The 27,290-nt window shown below is 40.9% G+C and overlaps 1 protein-coding gene across 6 annotated transcripts in view; it reads right to left on the bottom strand.

Annotated features, from left to right (window-relative positions):
• Positions 1-1,229: 1,229 nt before the first annotated feature.
• Positions 1,230-27,290, bottom strand: part of LOC121856797 (guanine nucleotide-binding protein G(I)/G(S)/G(T) subunit beta-1) — a 62,687-nt gene continuing 36,626 nt past the window's right edge. For 4 of the 6 annotated variants that reach the window (XM_042352506.1, XM_042352507.1, XM_042352509.1 and 1 more), the window contains exons 3-9: positions 13,675-13,820; positions 10,080-10,085; positions 9,631-9,801; positions 7,665-7,787; positions 6,440-6,641; positions 5,710-5,926; positions 1,230-4,963 (exon numbers count right to left, since the gene is read on the bottom strand). In XM_042352506.1, the coding sequence (XP_042208440.1) occupies positions 4,857-4,963; positions 5,710-5,926; positions 6,440-6,641; positions 7,665-7,787; positions 9,631-9,801; positions 10,080-10,085; positions 13,675-13,820 (972 nt within the window). In that variant the 3' untranslated portion in view covers positions 1,230-4,856. The remainder of the gene's footprint in view (positions 4,964-5,709; positions 5,927-6,439; positions 6,642-7,664; positions 7,788-9,630; positions 9,802-10,079; positions 10,086-13,674; positions 13,821-27,290) is intronic. The other 2 variants (XM_042352510.1, XM_042352511.1) reach the window with 1 other exon arrangement.

Below are 27,290 nucleotides of genomic sequence, written 5' to 3'. Positions count from 1 at the left end.
GTAATTTAACAAAATTTTGGTACGACTGAGGCAGGTCGTAAGTCGGGGAGGAGCTATATAGTACTGTACAACTGTACTCCGTTCACCATAGCATCGGTGACGCTACCTCTGCTGATTCCCTAGCAATTCTCCTCCCCCAACTAAGCCAGCTAATTTGTATGCATGTAGGATGGTGTGTGCCTGAATACAGTATCAGTAAAAATAAATGAGAAAAATACATATATCTACCCAAAAATACGAGTTGAAAAACAGTAGCAGCCTGGTGGTTACAGAGATGAGTTTAACCTGGCTACAATGCTGCCAGTGATGTTAACATGTACAGTGTATGTGAAAAGAAAGTTATCTTAAGTCTTCATTTGTATCAGGTATTTGTAGATTGAAAAATAAATGTTTCAAGTCTGGCAGTAATAAATTATAGTGCTTCGAAGAGTTGGATGTCTGCCGAATGGATGTTAATCGTCTCGGGTTACCGCATCAGTACAGTACAGTAATTGCAGATCGACTTTTTTGTATTTACAACAATTATTTTTAAATTTATTAAAAATAATAATTATAATGTTTAAGTAAGCAGTAACATTTTTAATTATGGAGTTGGGTTAGGTAGAATTTAGCCTACAAGAGACAGCAATAGGGGGATTCATTAGCTTGAGGGGAGACTGCAACTTTACGTATAGGACACCTGCAGATTTTTTTTTATCCATTTCTCAGACAAAAAAAAAAGTGCATCTTATATGCCATAAAACATGGTACAGTATTAACAAATTATATACATATGACTGAATATTTACCTTGAAATTAAATTAATTCCCATACAAAGTACTGTACAGTACCCTGCATATGAAAAAAGGTTTTCTTTTTAATCGAGTGAATTCATATTTGAGAAAGCAAAAAACTTCTAAATAAGCACTTTTCAATAAATGGTACGGTACTTATTAATGGCAAACATACAGACATACATGTATTTTAGTGGCCCATCTATTTAACCTCAATCCAGAAGTGGTTCCATTTGCCATGTCGGGTGTTCATCTTCCAAGTGTCAAGTACTCTATGTTACACAGTCAATAGTAATATTCTAATAGCACTATGTTTCTATTCACATCCATTTCCTTCATTAATAATTTCTCCACAAAATTTTAAACATTGTGGGATGTACAGACTTATAAGTCATTTAGCTTTCAGTATAAAATGAAATTGAATATACATTAAGGAGATATTTGACACAACAAATGTAAAGACAAATAGCTTTATTGGACAAGTCAGATAGTTACTTACATGACAAATTCACAAACGAGACTTCATAAGCTACAACCGGAGTTGGAATCAATTGAAAAATCCCTCATATAACAGTGTGCGGGTCCCATAGACGGTGGCTGCAACGCATCGTTGGTCATGCGTCGTCCACCTGGCAGTGGCGGGATAGGGGAGGAGTTGATCATTACACCTTTACACCCCAACAGCTCCTGCTACCCATCTCACTGGCACTCACTAGTCTGGTGGTTACCGCTGACCCGCCTTGGAGCCCGCCTCGTGTAAAAGTAATGCCTCTGCGGTGGACTACTCTTCTACAACTCACTGGGTATTAGAAACCTCATGTCGAAATAAAAATCATACCTTGCTTAAGTTACATAAATTCATTGTTTGCATGTAAAATAACAATTTTGTAGCAGGAGTGACTTTGCTGCACACTTGTCTGTGAGTGTTGTTGGTAGTGGGGGAGGGGCATGGCGGGCGGCCCCCAGACGGGGACTGAGGCAGGGGCTGGGCGCTGCTGGTCGTGGTGGAGAGCGACTGCCCTGCCCCTGCCACGCTGCTTCTACTACTGGCCCGCCCCACCCCGCCCAGCACCACCGCGCCCGCCATCTGGAAATCTCCTGGCTAGGGCGCTGGAGAGAGGGTTCCATTTGGCTTAGTATCATTACAGTTATGGAATTATAATGCTACAATTGACACTTCACACTCCCGGAAAAGGGTTTTAAAATCTGACTACTATTTATACCATTTTATCTTTACACATGTTTTTGGCTGAGAAAAAACTACTACCATTATTCTTTATTAGAAACTTGGACATCCAAGTGAGTGTTTGGCCTCACTTAAAAGTCCCTTGAGGCACAACCGCGGGGCTGGGTGCCAGCAAGAGTTCTGGGCCGTGCTCCCAGGGCACTGGGCCGGGAATTACGGGTGGTTAGTGAATATTCACCACCACCCTGCACACAAACACAGGGGCACGGGAAGCAGCAACTGAAGAAGAAGGCACCCCAGGGGTGCACGGTGGACCCTGACTGGCACCCCGTCACCGAATGACCAAACAAACCCATCCCAGGCAGGCTCCCACCTACAGCCAGAGGGCCATAGAACAGCCCTGAGCCCTTGCATTTCTTAAAGATGTTCACTAAGAAATTGTTTGGCTGTTCTATGAGCTTCCGGGTGGCGGAGAGAGCAGGGACAGATCCAGGCAGAAGCACCTGTTTATCTGGTCTTGTTCGGTAATGCCAAGAGGGCAGAGGCCAGACACTCACCGCTTGGCAAAATAATCATACACAATTAATCAACATAAATTGAAGGGATAAATAATTCATGAAACTTTCTTAAGGTAACCTGAAATGCTGATATTGTGTTCAAATTGTTTGGTTCAGCAATCACTGAACATACGCACAACAAAGCTTGGCTTTCTTGTGACATTTATGGGAGGGGGGGGGGAAATTGGGCAGCCACAGAAGGAAACTGGGAGGAGGGCAAAATGAAAAAGGTTGTATGGGATACAGAGAAAGCTGCAGCTGATTGGGTTCTGACACACAGGAGGTATGGGCCAAAAATAATTACAGCAGTAGAATTGAGCTAGGATTGTTCTTCGTGTCCACCAATGTCACAGATTCAACCAGGAAAATTACCCTTTTGTGCTTTCTCCTTACTAATACTTGTGCGTAACTTGAAAATATTTTACGCTCTTTAAGTAGGTGGACATACCTAGGAGCAGTTCCCCTCTACCTTTAAACCATTTAACATAAATGTTTATTCCAATGGGGTACAAAATAGAACTACATTGTATTCTAATCTTTTCCGTATTTCAGAGCAGTGCCTTTTTAGGGGAAGTTTATCTATGAACCTGTATCACTTTCTACTTATAATGCAATCTGAGCAATTTGTCACTGAACTCAATTACTGTAAAGTCATTCAGAATTTCTTTTCAGTAATCTTATCAACACACAATCCATCTAGACTTTTGACTGCCCTTCAGCACATTTGGCATCACAGATGTTTACTACAAGAGAAATAAATGCAGTAATATAACCCAACAAAAGTCAATACAGATACCAACAAACAGTGATAGTTATGTGATGTGCTCCGGCTTGAGGAGTCCAATGCAATGTTTCTTTTTATCAAAGAGATAACTTTAGCTCTGGGGCTACACTAATGCAACAAGCTATCATGGAAATATTTCACTGATTACCATCTTAAGAAGACTGAATAAAGCAATATGATTGATTTTCAGATTTGGATTAACTTGAGGGAGTACAAATGTTTGTTATCTAACTAAGAATTGCCCAAATTAAAACTACATTGGCAGTTGAGGTCACCATGAAAATGGCACTTAAATCAAAATCTAAGTGCACGCTCATAATCATATGCAGGAAGGGTAACTGTATCAAAGATTTCAGCTTCTCTGAACGATTCCAATTTTACACTATCACCACGTGGTCCCAATAAGGATAATAGCATTCCCCTGTTAGATGAATCCATCAATGGGTGCTTGGCCTGACAAGAGCAGAACATGCGCGCAAGAAGCAGCAGTGGAGCAGGGAACATGACAAAATTTTGTCTTACTCAAGCACCTCACTTTTCTCCACACTGACACGAGGGAGTGTAGAGGTTGCCTTAAGGCATTATGAACACATTACCATAGCGTTCACCTGGGCTTACCCCTCAGCCCTGACCTGAGCATCAGGCGTGGCCGATACAGGTGCAGTCTTCACTCATCCACGTGGCAAGCAGCAGCAGCGGCAGGAGCAGAGGGGTGAGGGGAGGGAGGAGTGACAGTACCAGGCGTGGTGTCCTGGCAGACTGCCACTGCCACCACAGGGACCTGCCAAGCTCCAGCTGGGAGGTCTGTCGGTGCCTGCTCGCCCGCACAATTCGGGAGGGGTGGAGATAATGCGCCGGCCACCGCCGCTTCCACTGAAACACTCAGCATCAAAGTCATGCAGCAACTCCATCAGGCTGACTAGACATCAAAGGAAGAGAATGATGGGAGAGCTGAAACCAGGTTGATCCAGCAGCCCCCACCACTGGTGTGTGATGCTTGTGATCATCTTCACCATATCTTCAAGCTGGCTGCACAAGAGCCAGCGCCACCTTGGCTTCTGCGTGTGTGCTGTCGCCACCATCGTTGGGTCACAGCCAATAGGGCCCGTGGGCTGGAGGACATCGTGCACTGAAGGAATTACCCCATTTCTTTTCTTGTTGAACAGACTTGTCTTAGTGTTGTGCCAGATGCACCTGTGTCCACTATCCCATGGGCCTCTTCATTTGTCAACACTAATGTTTTACCCAATATATTTACCACTCTCACTAACTCATTTACACTGACTCATCTAATTTTTTTTCCATATCAAAAAATGAAAAAGAAAGATCCACTCGAGTCCACCAAGCATGCTTAACTCGGTATACAACTACTTGAGTGACCCATACCAACGGTGGCTATGAAGCAATGAGTGGTGTTACCATAAGCGTGGGCTGCACAGACACACACGCAGGCATGCAAACACCAAGCTTCTTGACTGTGTATCCTAGAGAGGGAATTTGGTTCCTTCAGAAGATACTGATGTTGATACTGGAGTGGTGGTGGTGTTGGGACTAGCTTAGTTCCAGATCTTGAGGAAGCTGTCCCACGAGCCAGTGGCCACTGCCATACCATCTTCTGTGACACCCAGGCAACTGACGCGGTTGTCATGGCCCGCCAAAACACCTGAAAGGGGGGGGAGGGGAAACACAAAAATGTTACCATACGCACATATATTTTATGATTATTATTATCATTATTATTTCATTATTCTAATTTTTATTTATTCATTTTTATTATGAATTGTCATTATTATTAAATTTTCACCCCCTAGACCCCAATGTGGGTCAGTGACCTGTGCCCGGGTGAGCTTATCCCAGAAAAAAAAAAAAAAAAAATTATATATATATATATATATATACATATATATATATATATATATATATATATATATATATATATATATATATATATATATATATATATATATATATATATATATATATATATATATATATATATATATATACACACACACACACACACACATATATATGCAAGTAAATCACTGTAGGTGCGATCTAGTATGTTGAATGCCAACTACATCTTCAGGGGTGAATACAGACTGACTGAACTCACCCAAGATGTGAATTACACGAAAAGCTCTGGGAACTTGTGTTTTTCTTAATATATATATATATATATATATATATATATATATATATACATATATATATATATACATTTTACAATACTGTAGTTATTTTGAAGACGTTAGTTCCAGTTACCATCTACAATATATACCCAAGTTGAAATTTTTTTTTGGGTTCGGTCAACTAGCTCTGAATAACAATCCTGACCAAGTGACCACACATTTTTTGACTAGCTCAAGCCTATGAGAATTTGATACTAATGCTACAACTAAGTCTTACCAGCTCTTTCTGTCCTCATGGAGTCCCATACATTGCAGTTAAAATCATCATAACCAGCCAACAAAAGTCTGCCAGACTTGCTGAATGCCACAGATGTGATGCCACAAATAATGTTATCATGAGAGTACATGGCCAGTTCTTGGTCAGCACGGATGTCAAATAGGCGGCAGGTGGCATCATCAGAGCCCGTAGCAAATGCATGACCGTTAGGGAAGAACTGTAAAGAGAGTTGAATAAGTAAAAGATGAGCTAAAGACTGTTATTCTACGAGATGAGCTTTAGAGAATTCAAACTGAAATAATTTTATCTCCCCTATTACAAAAAAACTGAAAAATCAGCCAAAAAGTAAAAAATGGTTCAAGCCATTATTCCTTTCCTTTGCAAAAACTCAAACCAACTTTCAGGTAAATTCTCATATTTTGATTACAAGAAATGAATCCTCAAATGTTTATCTGGCCAACTCAAGCAGAAATTACAAAAGATGTTCAAGTATATACAGGGCATATGAAGGATAATCCCTCAACATTTTGGAGTTACACTATCTACACAACACTTTCCCTCACTTGGACAAAGATACTGTACAGATACTATATATCATAGGTGCAGATCATGAGTCATCTGGAGATTCGACTTATTAGTTTAGCAAAGATAATCAACCTTTATGAAGTTTAAGGTTTTTACAGCCTCATCACTAAATCAACAAAGAAAACAACATAAATGGATAACTTACTGTTACTGCGTTGATGTCAGATTCATGTCCGGGGAAAGTCTGGCGGCACATGCCATCGCGAATATCCCACAACTTGGCCGAGGCATCACAGGCACCTGATGTGAAGGTCCTCATGTTTGGTGACAAAGACAGGGACATCACATCCCCAGTATGTCCTGTAAATTGTGTGCACTGCTGACCTGTCTCAATATCCCACAGAGCACTGAAATAAAAAATATTCTTTCAATATCCATTCTGCCAAATATTACATCGTTACATATGGTGGCAATATTAAGAACTGTATTCAAATATAAACCTGGGAGAACTGATGTAAAGTATCCCACTTTCTCTTCTTTTTAAATGATACAGTACTCTCAACAAGTCAAGGACAGGTAATGAAGAACTATAAATTTGGGGAGGAAAAGTTTGAGGAGATTTTAAACAAATACTTTACCTTATAGTAAAACTATAACTAAAATAGTAGCACTGTATATACCAGAAGACTATCTCCTTAGTTGAAAATTCATACCATCCTGAGACATTAACTTTAAATTTTGTTAATCATATTCAACTTCCATGTGCTAGCATCACAAGTTTGCAACCCATTTCAGGAAGAAAACTACCAGTATACATTTAATCCTTAAGTCCACTGGGGATATCATGTACGGCTGGAAGGATATCATACCTGCTTCTGTATGTTCTGAATAAACCAAATCATCAGCAAAACTCAACTACTTTTGCAAAAAGAATTAACTCAACGCTGGAAGATGCCTTACAACTCTGATGGAGATGGAATCATGTGGTAGAACCAAAAATTCCCAGAATGCTTACAGCAATAAGTAAATGCATTACTTGGCTCTGACAATGACTGTGAAGCTGAAATACCCACCCATTGACCTTTGTTAACTAAGGAGATGGCTGGACTAAGATTGTTACTAGAAAATCTAATATTGCCAACCGTAAAACAAGGAACTGCAGACTACTGTAGCACCAAGGCCTGATCACCTCTTTTCCTTCAGTGACAGCTGTCACCCCATACTTCTTTTCCTTGAAGAATATGGTCATGATGGGAAAGTTGTTCAGTACTTTAATTAGTGCCAGTAACCAATGATGAAGAATAGCTTGGGTTGGAACCAATAACTTTATAGGTACAGTATTTATACACATGTAGGTCACCTTTCATAAGACCCCCGTTGTATGATTATATTTACAAACAGGTGAAAGCAAAATTAAAATTAGTACTCACCAGGTCATATCTCCCGAGCTTGTAACTATTTGGTTGTCGTCTACGAACCGACAGCAACTTAGGTAACCAGTGTGACCAGGCAACTCCCTACTCACTCTCACATTTCCTTCTCTGGTCTTTAGACTGTGGAAATGTTGAGTATTAGCATCAAATATCATTTGACAATGATATATGGAGGTTAAGTCATATAATGTACTGTAGTAATGACGACAAAATTCAGTTCATTGTAAGGAAACAAGACTTTAGCATAAGTATTTGATATGTACTGTAATCTAATTTTTTGAAAAGGAAAAATAAATTTATATATATATATACGGTATATATATATATATATATATATATATATATATATATATATATATATATATATATATATATATATATATATATATATATATATATATATATATATATATATATATATATATATATAAAATGGAATTCCTTACAGGTGTTAGCTTTCCTAAGTTTAAGCCTTTTTGTTACTCATGAACCTAAGTGAGACTAACTGCTTACATCATTACTGTACAAGTGACCCAAAGTAAATCTGTAAGGAAAATTAGGTTCTGAACAACTTAGTTGAAAATGTAGTAAAATATCACCTAAGCTGCAGGGACACTTTTAATATACAGAGGGTCCCTGGATTACAAACGGATTCTGTTCCTGAGGATGTTCTTTAAGTCGGACACACTATGTGCATACTGTACTTATAGAACAATGTTTAAAATCCCACTATATCATAGCCTAAGTCCTTATATACATCTAAAATCACTTAATTTAAGATGACATACAGTAAATGAATAAAAAAAATAAGTCATGAGGCAAATAAAACTAAATTTCAAGTTTAACCCCGTTCGTAAGTCGGGGACCCCTAATATACACAAATTAGTGTTGGACAGCAATTAAGTATCCTTAATGTCTTGCACAACCATAGCTATTACAGCATAATACAATATACAGTAATTTTAGAGGATTCTATTACTGGCATCTTTGTATGCTTCAAAAAACTAGATCTTAAGCTGCAACATGGTGCCCTTCCCAACATAAAGAGCTGTTCTCCCTTTCAAAACAGGGATTTTTACTCCGTACAATACCTTTCCTACTCTAGATACTCGGGCATACACTGCATTCTAAATATACTGCGAGACCAAGAAGTTTCAGTAACAAATATACAACAACTATTACAACTTACAGAACTATGGCTCATGTTTTTTATTTACTTAAGACGTCAAGATGATACCTTTATCAATGTCAGCTACCAATACTATGTAGAGTACAGTAATGACTACGGTATCCCAATCTAGAGATTGCAGTAATAAATGACACCTTTACAAACCTAGGGACAAAATAAAACAAGTGTCCTTCCTTCAGAATTAAGTCAGTAAACGACAACTTCTTGTACCTAGATATCACCAAGTACTGTTGCGTTTCCTGATTTAAGGAGAAAAAAATTATGAAACTTATGTACATCTAGAAATCACAAAGCTCCAACTGCTCTTCCTAGCTTGTATACAGTATTATATGAAAATTTTTCCAACCTAAAGGCGGTGAAGCAAGAGCACTTTTCTGAATACTTACTTCAATGTTCTACCCTGAAAATATAAGAAAACCATTTACACCTACAAAACATTGGATTGAGATGTAAATGATTCTTTCGATAACAATAGATCAATGTAGGACTAATCTTTTATCTAAACTTAAGAATAAAATATTTAAGGTGACTTCCTTCTAACTTGGATCAAGGTGAACAATACAGTACAGTACCTGTAATACTGATGATATTTCTAACCCGCAGATGTAGTCTTTTTAATGGCCTTTCTAATTACACAGTCATTGTTAATAATCTCTTTAAACTAAAGGTCAAAAAGTAATTAAGGTAAAGATTAATACTCCTGTAGAGCCTCTTCTAAACCCTTTAGCAAATTCTAGTGGCAAAGCAATAACACATGGTTGATAATGAGCTCACCTGTATATGGAACAGATATTATCAAGGCCACCACAGGCAACATAACTGCCCGAGGGAGCATAGGCACAGGTCATGACCCAACTGGACCGGAGGGGGATGGCATGCACCTTGTTTGTTGTGTAACTGTCCCAAACTATAAGCTTGCCGTCTTGAGATGCCGACACCAAATTCCTGAAACCACAATGAAACCCTTGAGTACGTCCAACACAACTGGTGTATACAGTACAGTCAACAAAGAGAAAGAACTTCAAATAGAACAACTGACTAGGTACTGTACATTCAATTAGCTTTGCAGATGATTTGTAAACTGATGGTCTATGGGTGCAAAAATAAAAACAAATAAATGCTAATTTACACAGCTAGCACAAGCAAACACAAAAAAAATTTTAGTCCAGAATTACACAAATTACTGAATAAATAAAAATATATCAATTATTTCAGTATATTACCTCTGCCTTTTGGTCCACATGAAACAAAAAAAAACAAAAATGAATAAACATATAAATAAACAAAACCTCAACTACATGATGAACAAGGTCAAACAATCCCATTATACACTTTTTACTTTATAGCATCACACTATTTACAAAATTCTGGGGTTTAAGAATTTAGAATTAATAGACCTTCCACCCACCCACACACACACACACAATTGGTTTTTAAACAAACACTACAACACTCAGTATTAGTACATAATCTCCCTTCCACACACCAACCTAAGAATTTACAAATCTGTCCCAAACACTCAATTACACCTTAATATTTAGAAATCCCCAAACAGTTAACCAAACACTTTAATATTGAAAAATCTAACTCACAAAACCCACATACAACTCTTAACACCCAAGTACAGTATATATCCCTCAAACACATCTCGATTTACTTGAGCACATCTTTTTTTCAAGTTCTCTACAGCTCAACCTTTATAATCCCATTCTGCACACACACACAAAGCTTCTAACACCTTTTACTATAGCAATAATCCCCAAACACATACACACACACTCAGTTATTGGCACCTGGGTATTAGTCACACCTCCCCAATTGGTAATGAAGCCAAACCTCAGTTTACCAACCCTCTCCCACACATGTGCTTTTGGTTTCTCATGCCAGAGCATATCCTTCTTTACCCACTCTAAAATACCCGGTACTTAAAAATCCTCCCCTTTCACAACAAATTATGACATCTTTATTAAGTTATTCTCCCCCACTTGCTTTTTGACACCTGTGTACTAAATACTGCACGCACACACACTACATTTAGTCTATAAAGCCTGTTAACTAAATAATACCCCCCTTCCCTAACATTACAATTTTTGCAAACACATGCACACAGATACACGATTTGACAACACAAAATTTACTCTCACTGGCCAGAGACCTGATATTACCATACCAAGTAGTTATAATATCAAACTAATAATCATTGGACAGGCATTATAATGAGTCAAATCATTTTTTTTAGCATGTACACTTGTTAAAAACAGTCAACAGGTAAAAGAAAAGCAAAAACTGTTAAGTATTACCTCAAATAAATTAAATTTTACAGGCACCTCATTACTGTACACTGTATTCAGATACCTGCCAGTGTTTCATTATGAAAAAAAGCAGGTAGACATTAAGCCAATTGTCCTCCTGTCCCAAAAGAAGGATTTCTGAATATGAAATATTTAAGTTTAAATCACAACGAACATCGTGTGTTTATAACTAAAGTAAGGCTATAAAATTCTCATTAGATCAAAGGACATACCCTATATACCAGAGTCTATTAAGTCTTTCACTGAACCTAATTATGCCTTAGGAACATCGTCTTTTGGCTGTTAAGTGCTGGTACTGTACTCTTCCTATAAAACATTTATTTATAAAGTCTGATGCTTCACTTCCTCAGAGAACTCTCCATAAGAATTCAAATGACCAAATAAACAGTATGGATCTCAACTAAGGAGAAAGATTACAGGTTTGGATTGAGCAAAACCCTTTTATCTGACAGCATCGTGCACCATATACAGTATTGTATATTCCCTGTATATATATATTTTTTAATAGCCATTCTCGTGTCAATTTACAGTATTCTTATTATTACTATTTTATTTACCCTGGTACAGCATTCACTGTCTGTGCCTTAAAGTTTCTTAAAAACATCTTAAGATATTTTTCCTATTTTGATGGAGGACAGCTGATGGGTTAAGTGGCAACCAACAAACTGGTTTATGTTTTAAAGAGTAAATCTGTCAAATGTCCTAGGCACATGTAAAGGTTTTAATACAAATTTTCATCAAATACAAGAAATGACTTGGGTGTTGCTCATCTGAATCACTGGCTAAGTTTCATTAAAATGGGTTCGTCTGACTGACTATGAACTGTGAATGTGATCTTTGATCTACTTTCTCCAATTAACATTGGCTTTTCCTTGGTTAACATCCTACCCTCCAGCCAAGTTTCACTATCATCAATCTGCTCATTTCATGAAGTAATCTTTGCAAAGACATAATATCAAAGTCAATTTCCTGATAACTGTATTTTCATTATTTGTGGCTGCTGACTGATCACACTGGTAATTTACTGAGATGTAAAGGTGAAAATATTTATGTAAATTTTTTCCACTTATAGATATAACATTAACAAATTTGTATACATGAACACACACACACACACACATACAATATAAATTACAATCACCAGCCACATTTAACTTGAATTCAATCACCTATTCCTAGATCATGTAATTCAAAGTTCTAAGGCATTAATCTTTATACACATCAAGGAACAAGAATGGAAGCAATGGTTAGAAAACTGGGAAATTGACAGCATAGGAAAGATCAGACATCAGGAGATGTGAAGGAACAATAAGAACAGAATAGATGAAATGAGAGCCGAGTAAAAGGAAAAATAGTGAGAGAAGAACAAGGAGGCAAGACAGCAAACTTGAAAAAGGTAGTAAGAGACAAAGTTGCTGTACTTGAATTAAAGAATTACAAAACAATGCTGAAAAGGGATATAGGTTGACTAATAACCCAAAGTCATCAAAGGTACAAAGCACGAAGATGATAAGACAAGAAAAAGACGAAGGAAAAATGAACGAAAAATAAATTTTGCATAAAAAGAAATAAAAAATACTGTATACTCATTTCCAGTTACACATTTAATAACATAAGAATGGAGGTGACTGCAATGGGCATATTGGTCCATACTGAGCAGTCCCATTTACACCCAACCCCTATTACACATATCCATTGGCAAAAGCGGAAAGCTTAAAAATTTGGCAATTCAACTGACATAGTATAACCTGATACATACAGTACAGGCATTTTTAAAAGGATGTAACAACACTGAAAACAATTCATGAAAACTTTACCAGGTCTGTCAAGGTCATGTCATAAACACCTTGACAACCAGTGAGGAAGGAAGGCAGACATAGTCCAGGTATATGGGATATTAAGGTGTTGTCACAACTGCTGTCTGCAGTTAATAACTGTGGATACTTTTTTAATGGAACAGTAAAGAAGTTATGGGTTGTCAAGGAAAACCCAAGCATGCATCCCTTGTGGTTATGACTGCTGAAAATAACTCAATCCCCATTTAGCCATCCACTATCAAGGCTTCAATGAACACTGGGCTTGCCCAATCGACTTGTTTACAAGGGCAACCAATCTCTTAAAAACTGTATCCCCAATTTAGGTATAACTCATTCTGCAGTGCACACTTCAGGAGATGAGTGAAGGGTAGGGGGCACATGCAGTCTGCCCCCTTGTCACTCACCTGCTGGTGCTTATGGTGCAAGAAGAGCCAAGATAACCTGGCTTATTTATAGTCTCACCACCTGACTACTGTAAACACCCACCACCAGGGAAGCAGTTCCTTGCATGCACAATGATCATCAGCATTTCATTTAGCTGGTCACTACTGCTGTCACATACCTTCCCACACCTCCCGCCCCAGTGTAATGTAACACATGTAAACCCAAAGACAGGTGATGAAGAGAAGACAGAGATAGGAGTGTTAAGTGGCTGTAGAGGTAAGGGTAGTGGAGACAACAGCACTCACCTAGAGTCGGACCCCCAGTGCATGGCGTATATTTTGGCTAAGTGTCCCCTAAGCGTTCTCCGGGTTCGCATCTGAATTCGGCCAATAGGGTCCATGCCGGCTGTGGCCTGGACCAGTGTCGTGTCAAGTGCATTTTTACGTGCATCCTGTAAAGACGAGAAACATTTCATTAATATCACAACACGGATAATATTCAAATATTCACACTAATAAGACAATTTTGTACAAATACAACATTACAGGTGAATAAAGTACTGTACAGGCTGTATAGCAAAGCCATACCCATGACTCACATTCATTCAACTTATAAAATGTTTTAAGTACTTATTCATATAATAACCAACACATGTAGAGCATACTAAAAATAAGTTTAACTCCAGCACATGTTCAAGTCAAAACAGTTATTACCCCCCCCCTCCACTCATCTGACTCCATGACACAAACACCTCCCAGCCATAGATATGAAGGAGGAAGAATGACACAAACACATCTTGGCCATCAAGATGCAGGAAGAACTACTGTACATATATACAGTACTGTACTGTACTGTATTTCCTTGTCATGAAGACCCCAAAGTGAACAATGACAAGAAACTCCTGACCATGGAGATCCAAGATAAACAATGACAGACACTTCCTGGCCATGAGATCTAGGAGGAACTATGATACAAGCTTCTCCTGTCCATGATATCCAGGTGGAACATAAAACAACTAATTCCTGGCCAAGAAGCTACCCTCTCACCGGCCAGATTAACATTTATACATAAACAATATAGTAGTGGTATTAAAACTAAAAGGAATTAAAATATAAACACCATTGGCAATGTTCCATCAAGAAGCAATTTAAAATCAAGGCATGACGCTGCTTAGGTCAACCCTTATGGCAATAAGAACGTATATGAAGATGTACATGCAGTAATGACACTACCTGTACCTCAAGCTTTCACACTAGTAATCTGCTGCTGTTAATTCACCACAAAATTCCCACTCACTACATGATAAGAATCACATACCCTGTAAAACCTGTGGGCCTCTGTGACAGTAGCTGGAAATACTTGTCCCTAGGCCTCACACACAGCCACTGGGAATCCCCAGTACTGTACCCTATGTCCTCTGACATTTGCTGGGAATCCCTTTCACAGGTACAGTAGTGCAGAGATTAAAAAAACAAAACAAAAATCAAATTTTGGGCCAAAACTGCCTTAAATGTAAGCTTTGGTAATTTTCTGACCGAATTTTTCTTTTCTAAGGGGTGTAACCAATTAAATATTTCAAGAATAACAAAAATACAAAAATTGTCCCTCAAAAACCCATAGATGGTGAGCAATTGACACTGAAAAATTTTCAAAAAATTTTCCAAGGGTCATTATGACCACTAATTACCCCACAATCGAATCGTTGACCATAGATTCAGAATAAGCATGCTCAGGAGTACAGTACAATACCTACTGTGTACTGTACTTGGAATATATGTTTCCTGGACTGAGAGCTTACTGTACTGTATGCCATGTTGTAGTGTCTAAGAGCACTTACTAGGTGGTCATGTCCCTCAATGTAAAGATACAGTACTTAAAAGGAGTCCATAATCCTGGGACTAAAGACACTTACGGAGGATTGGAATTTCCACCTTTTAGGACAGTCGCTAAGTCTATATTTATGATTATTATGATGAGAGTTGGGTAACCAAGGAACAAGATGTATTGAAAGGCACCAAGCGTTATGTCTGCATACTGGGAGTGCATTGCCCATGCTCAGTGAGATACATAAATTGCCATTCTGGCTCAACACCTCCATGTTCTGTGCCAGGAACATGACAATACACACAAGACACTAAATTACAACATTACTTATGAGGCATCTAACATATTTACTTTTGGATATTAAGAAAATATATTAATAATTATTCTGTCATTACCACTCCTTAACCAGCACATCACTATACAGTATATAGCAAGATGCCCGAGATCTTCACCAGGTTACACAACAATTAACATTACAGTACTTGTAGAACCAACCTAAGCCCTGAACACTCAAGAAACTGACAAACATTTTAACCCGAACAATTCAATACAAGAGAAGGATAGCATACATTGATCGGCTGGTTGACTTGTAAGTACATATTCTGAATACTGTACAGTATTAATCAGTGTAACCATTATGATAAATCAAAAGGTCATAAATCCAGTCGGAGGTTAAAATATTGTTATAAAAATGAGCATGTCAGTACACATGTACGTGTACATTTATGCACGCATTACCATAAGTGTAGCTGTGTGTACAGTATACATTTTTGTATGAACATGAGCACAAAATATCTTGATGTGGTGTGTACAAATGGATTAAATGACAAGCAAACATGAGTGGAGTGTATACATGGGTGACATGAAGTACAGTACAGTATGTTGAGCTTAGCAGTGATTGTGTACGTGCAGTTACAGGGTATCAGAAACAAGCATATCATCATTATGGCACTTCCTAACTTCACTTGTTTTCCCTTAGATTAACTCCCCACACACCTGTCCCAACACCACATATCTCTTATACCTGCTGTGTGCCGAATTATTAGTTACCATGCCCCACCAAGACCCATGGTAACAAACCTCGTACTATTACCCACTCCTCCAACCAACCTGGCGACTGACCTCACACAGGTAGCCACAACTGTGATCCATCATTATCATCAACAACTATCACCATGATCATTATGAGGTAATAATAAACTTGATGTAAAGACTCGTGCCATCACTCGCACCCCAAAAATACCAACACGACCTTGCCAAGCACAATCACGACTGTCAAGGACATCTCATTTTTGCACACATTTCACAGTTTATCACGTATTGTACATTAAGGTCCAGACACAACTTGCTGACCTACATGAACACTCCATAAAAAAAACACCTAAACCAAACTACACCGTACAATTTCCAAGGCCATCCACACACCGTTCACTATCTATAATAAAATAATACAAGAAGAATAAATACAAAATAATACAACATTAACCTTTTTGTGATTATCCACTTTTATCATCTACATTTTCTTCAGCCATGCCATCTCTCCATTTCAATTCATTATAATTTAATTCTTTGTTCTCCTAATTTCTTTCTGTCTGCACCTTTGCTATTTTTAACTTTTTATTTATCCTCATTTTTTGTCCATGTCTACTGTTTATCATCTTCACTCTCTCCACAAACCGTCACCACCATCCCTACCACAGTGGACCACTAACACCCACCCCAATAGCCACTTAACCATGCCAGAACTACGGCACCACTAACCCACCCACAGTGCTACTAACCTCACTAACTACCACCGTCACCACTACCTCCTATGCTGTACTGTAATCTTAATTTTCCTCAATATTCTAGTACAGTACTTCCCTAATACAACACTACTCACTACCACACGAGTCAGTGTGTGTGTGTGCTGGGCGTCTCAGAGGTCAAAGGTTAAGGTATCAGCAGGGTCTCTCTCTCTCTCTCTCTCTCTACACAACTACCTATCCCTGCACTTCTTCAACTGACGATTTTCTCCTTGGACAAAGAATACCAAACGATAATATGGATTTGTTATAACGATTTACCTCCCACTGAACACCTAACACACTTCCTCCTGTTAACAGTCTTCATTGTGAGTAAAGTACTGTACAGTACTGTATAATCAAGACGAGAGTAAGTTTAGTGAGTGTAGCCAGGACGGTAGAGTGATAAGATGTTTTAATAATTTACGGAGAGGTATAGGGCGAGGATGATGATGAGGGCTGTTGCAGTGGCCTGGCCTCAATACACCACTGCACCACTATCCCCAGTATTGGCATCACCGTCAGAGGCAAAAGCACCACGTTCAAATAACCATATACTGTATATTAAGATCAGAAACAACAGGAAGGAACAAGGAACAGAGGAAGCGGCTGTAGTGGCAACAGCAGTGGTCTGCTGATGCTTAGCTCGACCCGCTCGCAGGGAGGCCGGAGAGAGGGAGAGGGGGGAGGATGGCTCAATGACGTCACACTTACGTCACGACCTGCAGGATGGCGGTGCTCGCCTCCCCTCACCGCTCTCCTCCTCCCTCACCGCAATATTATTTTCCTTCTCCCACTCATCATACTTCCATCCCATCCACACTAAACATTCTACTTTAAGTTTGCAAATATGATCCACTCCACTGTTGCTACTCGCTACTTGTAAGTGTTTAAAGGTTTCTTTTTGTTGGTAAGAAAGGAGGAATGGGGGGAGGAAGCCTTGGGTAGGGAGTGAGTGAGGTGAGGAAGGTGAAGCGAGGTGAGGAAGGTGAAGCGAGGCGAGGGGTGGTGGGTAGCGGCGGCACCTGGAGACGGGGCAGCCCTGGGGTAAACAAAACCAGTGCGCAGAGCGGGGTGTGGCAGGCAGGAAACGCTCTATGTTTATCATGCTGCTGCTCCACCACTGGATTCTTCTCCCTTCCACCACCACACTTAAAACTAACCCGCCTCATCTGCTCACTCACCCACATAACCACTCTGCCCACCCATTAAAGTAACGCCGAGGAAGAAACCCGTCATCACAGCCCTCTGGTAAGAAACTATACATAAAACTCACTTCATCAAGGTTGTCACCCAAGTTGGCAGATCAAACCATTATTCTCGAGGAGTGTGTGGTAACATTAGGCCGAGTCTATACAGTGTAACTAATATTCACCCTGCTCATACATTTCAGTAATACAAGTGCTGATGACTAGCTTCTTGTGTGCCATGAAGAAATGTAGATATTTTTTTGGTGTTCCTTTAACTAGGTGCGGTGTAGATGCTTAACCCTGCGGCAGTAGCACTGTTGCATGTATAAGAGGGAGTATTTAATAGGGGAGCGATGCAGGGGCTGAGGTGAGTGTTACCCAGTGTGCCAGGCCAGTGCATCCAACACCTGAGCCTCGACAAACACAACCACTTAGCCTACATCATGATACATACTAATGCTCCCACTATACCAATATATCAATCCCTGAGATGGCGGCCTAACACACACACAAACACACTTACATCTACGTTGGTTGTGATTGCAAAAGTATTCAAGTATGTGCCTATATACAAAGTTTGTGAGCGTGGATTGATAATTCTCCCATAGTAAGCAACGTTTAGAACAGAAAAAGCAGCAGGGCGTTACCGTAAGGTAAGCCAAGAACCATAACGCCACAACACAAGGAAAATAAGCGCCACACAAGCAAACCACACCTGATCATCAAAGCAGAATTCATCTTCCAAACAACGGGCGCTTCATCCAACCGAACGAGTATTCATCAACACCTGCCCTTAATAGATGATAACCATAACAGTAGTAAAATAGACATCACCCAGTAGTAACAGCCTCCAATATAACCAACGCAGTACTATAACCTGTGCATATAAGAGTTGCTTGCTTGAAGTCAAAAGTTTACGGAAGCAGCAAGACCCGATGAAGTTGCTCTGGTCAAAACTTGACCACTACGTGTTGGTGATTCTCCTACACGCACGACTGGACACGGCTGCCTTACTCTCAGCCACGATGGTTTATTATCAGTGAGGCAGCTAAAACAAATATTCACGATAATGAGAGAGAAGACCAACACCACTCATGATCATATTAGGGGTGATAAGAGTGTGTGTGTGTGTGTGTGTGTGTGTGTGTGTGCGCGCGCGCGCGCGCGCCTTTATGCATGGGCTTACGTGCACAACATTCACATACCTCGTGTAGTAAAAAATAAAAAAATATAAAAATGTATGTTCTCTTATTTCTACGTAGTTATTTTCAGCAATCCATCATCATATCTTTCACCCATAACAAGGGACACAGCAAAATTTTTAAGTTGCTTCACCCACGTCAGTCTAAGGTCAAGTTTACGAGTCTAAACTATCTTTGATCCCATTAATGCTGTCCTGAGAGCTATCAACGATATTAGGCGCCCACACTAACCCCGTATCTTAAGCAATTTATATTTACAACTTCCAGATTAACAATAACATTTTAAACCCCTTGACACTGGTAACGAAAATCAAGGGAGTCGAAACAGTGTGAATCATTCTCCCGTTACCCAGACAAAAACTAACACTCACTTTATATACTGGTGTTGAAGTACTCACGGGTGTAGGGAGTCGTCACAGCAATGCCAACAACACTTTTGACATTGTGGGCGTGCGTGCGTGCTAATCCTCCAAGACTGAGTTTCACCAGACCACAAGACGTACGCCCACACCAGGCAACCCCCGCCCCCTCCCTCCCCGCCCACACACAACGCCCACTATTCAACACCCCCCAAGTGTAACACAAAGCAATACTCTCACGTTACGCTAATTTACAACTTATAGGTGGTCCTTAAATCCACTCTTATCTCTCTCAACCTCACTATTTTTCTCTCGCAGATGTGTGTGTTCGTCGATTTACGTGTACAGAGCAAGCAGATTCAACTGACATAGAAAAACTGCAGGATTCTAGGCAGGATGCAGCAAGACGGTGGAGATGTCGACCCCCATGTGCACTCCACAAACAGGTGTCCTAAAACGCCAAACAAGTGCTGCTGTCGCCTCACTAATTTACGTCTTACAGTAAATAAGATCTACAGCATAATGAAGTACAGTACAATACAGAAATCAAGTTTGTTCGATGGTTGCTGCCAAAACAGGAACAATATTGAAGACTTTCAACAGGGATCTTCATATAACTCTCAAAAACCTTCGTCAAAAGAGAACTACTACTCTCCGATTTAAAGATAAACAATGGGTCTGAGAACAAGCAAAGGTAGTTGGTGAGTAAGCCAGGAAAGTGAAAGTTGGGCACACAGACCTGATTGACCCGTTAGATACATCACACTGTACAGTATGCCAAGGCCTTCAGTACGCAGAGACAACGTGGGTTAGGTTAGGTACCCATTTACAGCTGATTCGACTGGGAGTGACCTGGGATTGAGGCAACGACACTTTGGACAGAAGGTGAGCGCAACATACACTCGGCCCATGTAAGCTCAGGTGTTCTTATTAGGTTCGATTAGGCAAGACTGGTCTGATTAGGTAAGTTGGTTTAGTTAAGAATATCCTGGGTTAGTTTGGTAGTGTTGGTGTGAGTCATCATCGAAATTTCTTGGTCTAGTTAGACACTTTTCCCAGCCTCCAGGACGCTGTTGACACCTCACCAGTTCGGATGATAGGCTTTCACAACTCTCCATCCGCTTTGGTAAATAATTTTGAGCTGCAGAGATCATGTCTTGTTGGCAAAAAGTTAGTGACACTTATCTACACCTATTACACAATCTGTTTTTATTGCACACAACAACTAGATTGTCCTTCATAAGTTCCAGGATATGATTCTTCCGGGAACTAGAGACGAGAGGCGCCATTTCCACTGAGCTCTGGGTTGACTTTCATGAAGACGTTGAACGTTTGCACAGATTTATCGTCTACGACCCGAGTCAGGCCTTGAGGTGTGATTAAAAATACCACTAATCATCAGTGACTGAGACACACACACACACACACTTGAGTCAACCTTGGTCTGGTATGTAAGACCACCTCAAGCCGGACTCGGGACTGGGTATATAGTAACTTTATGATTCAACCTTGAGTCTAGGGGCCTCAAAAACCTTTAGTTAAGGGAGATTCAATACACATTCACGTGGGATTTTGCGGGATTTAATCTAAACCCATTAAAAGGTGTTGAAATCTGATAAAAACTGACGATTTGTTTTCATGAAATGTGGAAGCTTGCCAGTGGCGTGACCTTCACCCTCAAGATGGTGACACGAAACGCGGAATGAACTGAAGGACGGACAAAACTACGAGTAAAGAGGAGTCGTGTGTGTGTGTGTGTGTTATGCTCAGCTAATAACGTCTCACAGCAAAACACTACCAACTATCCTTAACCTGACTAGAGGTGAGGGTTGTATGTCTCCCACACCCAAGGTTATGTTGCTTCACATTCCATAATCACTTCTCTAAACCTATTTGTATCCCCCAGAGGAGTGAGACATCCTTCACACCTCACCTGCCACTACCAAACATTATCCTGAATCATCTCATCATGATCACTTCTCAGATTATCAAAGCTTCGTGGCAATGGAATTTTCTTGGTAACCAGAGACGGGAGGCCGCACCTAACTGTCAGAGTTGACCTACAACACCAAAATCACAAATAAAATTTCATAAAAATTAGAGATTTTACCTTGACTTGATGCTCTGTCTGTCTGTGTGTGTGTGTGTGTGTGTGTGTGTGTGTGTGTGTGTGTGTGTGTGTGCGCGCGCGCCAGTTTGGGGGAGAAATTTGACCTACAGAATGTTTGTGCATCCTGACCCTGGTCCCATTCTTATGCCTGAAGCTCCACTACAAGTCCATGACAATTTCATCTTTCTGGCAACATTACTGTTCTCTTAAACTGTTCTGCTCGCTTCTCTCCACCAGTTGGCACTACATGGTAAAAGTACCTTGAGTTCTTTCTTTCATTTGATATGCGACTACTTTATGTATTGTCTCCATACAACACTAGTGGAAATAAAAGAATATATCTCGTATCTGTCAACGATATACACTCCTGTCATATGAAGAATACACAAAACTGTCAAGAATATGCCTGACAAGAGTAAACTAGAGGAGGAGGATACAGAGTACAACAAACTCTTTCAAAATCCATCACAAGGGACGGCGGCATCCTTCAAGGGATACAGGATCGTCACATAATGAATCCCTACATATTAACGCACAACCAGCCACTGTCGCACCCGGTGGGGGATGGGCAAGGCAGAGACGGGAGAGATGGAGATTGAAATAGATAGATATGTAAAATAGATTAAGGAACAGAGGAGAAAGTCAGAGATGGAATATTGATAAATAAGAGAAAATTGTGGCGGCGGCGGGAGGAGGACGACTCAAGGGCCACTGAGATGGTTGTGATAAAAATGTGACCCAAGTGGACCCGCCAGCTGATGAATGACCACACAGGAGTAGGTTGGTCACCACCCTGCAAGACCTGGGTGGGTGGCTGAGATGAGAGAGACCGCGTGGAGAAGACCTAACTCACTCCCCAGATCCCAACACAGTAATCAGTCACCCTACTCAACCATCACACACACGAAACCTTGACATATAATTGACAAAATCATATGCTGCGTATATATGGATGAAGTTCTTGAAACTTTTATGGACGTGTGTGTAGGGTGGGTGGGCTCAGTCCCCTACCCTTCACTCTTGATAAACTTTAAGGCGACACCCAACTCCCTCTCTTTTGTTAAGACGATAAGCGGTATTATAACTATTTTTGGTGTATGAGAGTATGTCAACAAGAGTAATAAATTTTAGTTCCATGTTGGGCGTGTCGACTCGTGTGGGCGTGTCGACAAGTGTGGGCGTGTCGACAAGTGTGTGTACACAGGATCCCTAAGTAGAAGACTCGTCAAGAGAAGGGAGAGAAGCGAGATGGTGAGGGAAATGGTAGAGAAGACGAGAGGATATGGCCAGGAAAGGGGGGTGAAGGAGGGGGGAAGAGAAAGCCCCGGCCGTACCTCACACGTGCTGCACTTAGAAACATGACGATTAATCGGTGGGGAAATCCACATCTCGGCCTTTTGTTGGTATGACTCAACTTCGTTGTCCTCCTCCTTCTCGTCCTCCTTCGTACACAACGGGCAGGAGGGAGGTAAAACGGCCGCCAGTTCGTGTCATACTGCAGGTTACACACACACACACACGGCTGACGTCACAAATATTCCCCCCAAACCCTTCCTTTACACCCAGTCCAACAAGAACCTTCAGGAGTAGTGTGGGTGACAGTCTGCCTGGGGCGAGTGTAATCATCCTCCTCCCTCTCTCCCACGCACACTAATCCACCTCCCACTGTTGAGTGAGTGAGGTAAGGTAGAGATAAGGGAGGAAGAGAAGTGAAGGAGAGATTACGGTCATGACGGGCGTGGCAGCCACTACTAGCCAGCAGCCAGCCAGCCAGCCGGTCTCTGCCTTGCCCGGGTCGATATGCACGCGACACCCTCTCTACACCACTACTAGACCCTCCACCCACTCCACACGCTACACCCTCCTCCTTATACACTACACCCAGCCAACACAACCTGCATATGTCCACTCCAACCAGCCACACCACCTAAAAAAATTATATTAACCCTCACCGAAATGCTTTACCAGGACCAATATCTCTTAATATTTTCCTGGTACTGCACTTCCCTACCAGTGTCTCTCGAGCCATAAAGCACGCACACATGTACGTCAACAATAAAGGGCGTGTCTCGTGTACAGTCTATACAGAGAGGGTATTTAGGAAGTTCGGCTAAGGTCACCTCTTGCTAACACCGCTCCTCGCATATCCAAACCCCAATGTCGGCTGTCGAAAATCACGTCACGCAGATGCCCCCCCCCACACACACACGAGGCACGTATACACGCATATACGCACACAAATCACTCCCAACCCCTATACACACACGAGGCACGTACACACCCACATACGCACACAAATCTAACCTGCACTGAGTCACAAACAGTCCAAGGTGATGCACGGTAACTACTGTATAGTATTGAGAAAAGGTGCGACAAACACACTAATCTGATCGTATTCAAAGCCTCATCTTGGGGAATTTAAAACAACTGTACAAGAACCGAATGTCTGAACACTATCTAAAATATGTCTGACACAAGAGTTAAGACATAACCACCTCATGTCTTAACGATTACACGCTATCAAACAGCACACACACCACATCCATTTACGGAGCAGCTAGTGTGAGGCGAGTCTGTGCTTCATGAGGTGCCTAACAATATACAAGTCTCTATATCTATCTCTGTGACCCGACAATAAAGACTACACCCCGATAATGTCCACCAATAAACTCTACTGCAGGGATATTGAACCACCCGACACTAACCAACTAACTACTGACTGACTGACTGGAAGAGGAACATACGTACATGGTGTGTGTGTGTGTGTGTGTGTGTGTGTGTGTGTGTGTGTGTGTGAGATTCACAGGCCATAGCAGTATATATTCCAATCACCCTTACCACATACTGTGTTATGATGCAGGCGGTGTGGTTCAAAGCAGTTTAAAACCATGTGTAAATTGTAGTAAAAAAATTAATTAGTTCACTCGGTGATGGGGAGGTGGTGGGCGAGTTTACTATAGTTATCAATACAAGACCAGTTAGAGAAGCATCACGTATCGTACACTGGGGAGAGCAGCTGTAACAACACGCACCGCAACAGCGATACACACACTATGTGATCTACCACACCCTTTCTCCACTGGTTGACCACGTCCGCAACCACTTCCACTTAACATGGTGTCATAACCCAGATACAAGAGTTCTACAGTACTGCCCCAAATACAACAGTTTCTACAGTACTCTAATGATGTGAATTAATCCTACAAGATCCACAACTCGACCTTAAACACGAGACGCTATTAATCATCCACCGAGTGTGTGACCCACAAGTGGTTTGTTTGGCAGCCAAGTATCCAAAGGTCTAATTACCGCCCTTGATTGTAAACACCCCTAAAAGTTAAGTCACTAAGTGAGAGAACATTTAACCTAATATATTATCAAATGAGGTAAAAGTGAAGTCAAACTAACCAACGGAGTAATGGGTGACGGAATGGTTAGAGGAATCTGTATATACAAATATTATCAAGAGTAAGGTACGGAGGTTGACGGGTTAGGTCTGTGTATCACTGATGGTGGGAAGGAGGGAGGGGGAAGGGAGAGAAGGATGGGGGAAGGGAGAGAAGGATGGGGGAAGGGAGAGAAGGATGAGGAGAAGGGAGAGAAGGATGGGGGGAAGGGAGAGAAGGATGGGGGGGTGGAGAAGAATGGGGTGCGGAAGGATGTGGGGTAAAGGAGGGAGGGACAACGCTGCTGCTGGACCAACCACTTGAAAGAATCTTAATCTTTGTTCGGCCAGAAAGATGAGCAGAGGGCGAATATGAGGCAGTGAGCCACAAACCCGCCCGCCCGGCACACCATATGATCACACCACTAAGTGCCACTTAACCCACAAGTCGTCACTACTCGAAAATAATATCCACACATATATATAAAAATAACATCATCTGTATGTTAAGAGCCATGATCCAGGACTTCACACGTCATTAAGATCTAAAATGATAACACGGGACTCGGGTGAACACGGTTAGCCAGGTGTTGAGGACACTAATTTGGTGGTAATCTTTCACCCTTGCGGTGTTTAAGAAGAGTGGACGCTCACCTCAGCATTTACCCACAAACGAAGCGGATATAACGTGTTCAAAGATAGGCGAAAAACACCAATATCAGCGCCATATTGTTTTATAATATTCCTACACGAGGTTGTATAAAACTCCTGAGCGCCAAACTGAACTACAGTAGGTTTAGCGCAAGTGAAGCAGATGACGCCAGCAAACCAACTTAGTTATGCACAACCAACCATTACACTTCGCGGTAAACAAACTCAGGCACATATGTACGCTGGTCACTAATGTGTGTACTTCCTTTGTTTACTAAACTAATCCATGACTAAGCTGGAGTTACAATGAACCAGTTTCGTACTTCGTTACTAGAAGTGGTTTGATGATAACAACCTTAACCCAGTACAGTCACGAGAAGACAATATTAATGCAAGCTAAAAGACGCCATGAGTCAGGTTACAGTACTGTGTTGTTATCAGAAGTGGGAACCTCATCTTATCCCTTCCCAGCTTCCTCTTACCCCAGCTGAACTTGTTGACATTCGCTTAACTAGCAAACACAACACAGGGGCGTAACTCGAGGGCTAATTTCTGGCCGCAACAGTTAACGATTGTCATCTTTGAATTCCTTGCCTAGTAGCCTCTTTCCGCAAGATATCAATTTACCCAGAACTGAGAGGAACCATTACACCAGATTAATAATAACCATCAGTAACTTCTATGTCGAAATGGCCACCCAGTAGGTTTTTCTTTCCCTCTTAAACAAATCTTGAAGCGTTTTTAATATTACGCAGCAATAACATGTAGTTCCTTATTGGATTTCCTCGTGAACACATCAGTTCCAGTCAGAATGTCTATAAGGATTAAAAATCTCCTCTAAATCAAACTGTTGAAGTATTAAAGGGACTGAGGTTAAGCCAACAGACAGATCAAATCCCCTCACCAGTAACAACCTTTCGTACCAACAGCAGATGCAACACTGAGCTTCACTTTTTAACACACTGACTACAGTATATAAGGTGAATAGTAGGAGCCGATAAAAACAATCACCACGTACAATGAAGCGGATGTCGGGGCCAAGTCTATGCCAACTTTGCACATCAGCCATTGGCGAGTGAAGCAGCTTACATCAGGCTTGGTTCTCACAACACCTTTACCGGTACGTGTGTCAAAGCACCAAGATGGTGTGTACATGGCAACAGTGTCCACAAAACATACTTCATTCATTCGGTACCAAAGGAACTCATGTCGCCTAGAGCTTACTGTGAGTACTCCAGCTGTCTTGTATAGCATTGCGGAAGGTAACCAAATACTGTACCGAGGTTAAGGTATTCACATACACCATCTTGCAAATCTAAAGTCTCTTCCATCTTGGTTATAGTGACATCATCTTGGTACAATATATAAATACAAATGTGGTTAAATGGATGAGGCCTGCGAGGCAGGAGGCTGCTA

The sequence above is a fragment of the Homarus americanus genome, unplaced genomic scaffold (genome assembly GCF_018991925.1).
Source record: "Homarus americanus isolate GMGI-L3 unplaced genomic scaffold, GMGI_Hamer_2.0 scaffold43075, whole genome shotgun sequence".
Taxonomy (NCBI): domain Eukaryota; kingdom Metazoa; phylum Arthropoda; class Malacostraca; order Decapoda; family Nephropidae; genus Homarus; species Homarus americanus.
Note: the sequence above shows the minus strand (reverse complement) of the source record. Positions and strands in the feature narration are given on the sequence as shown.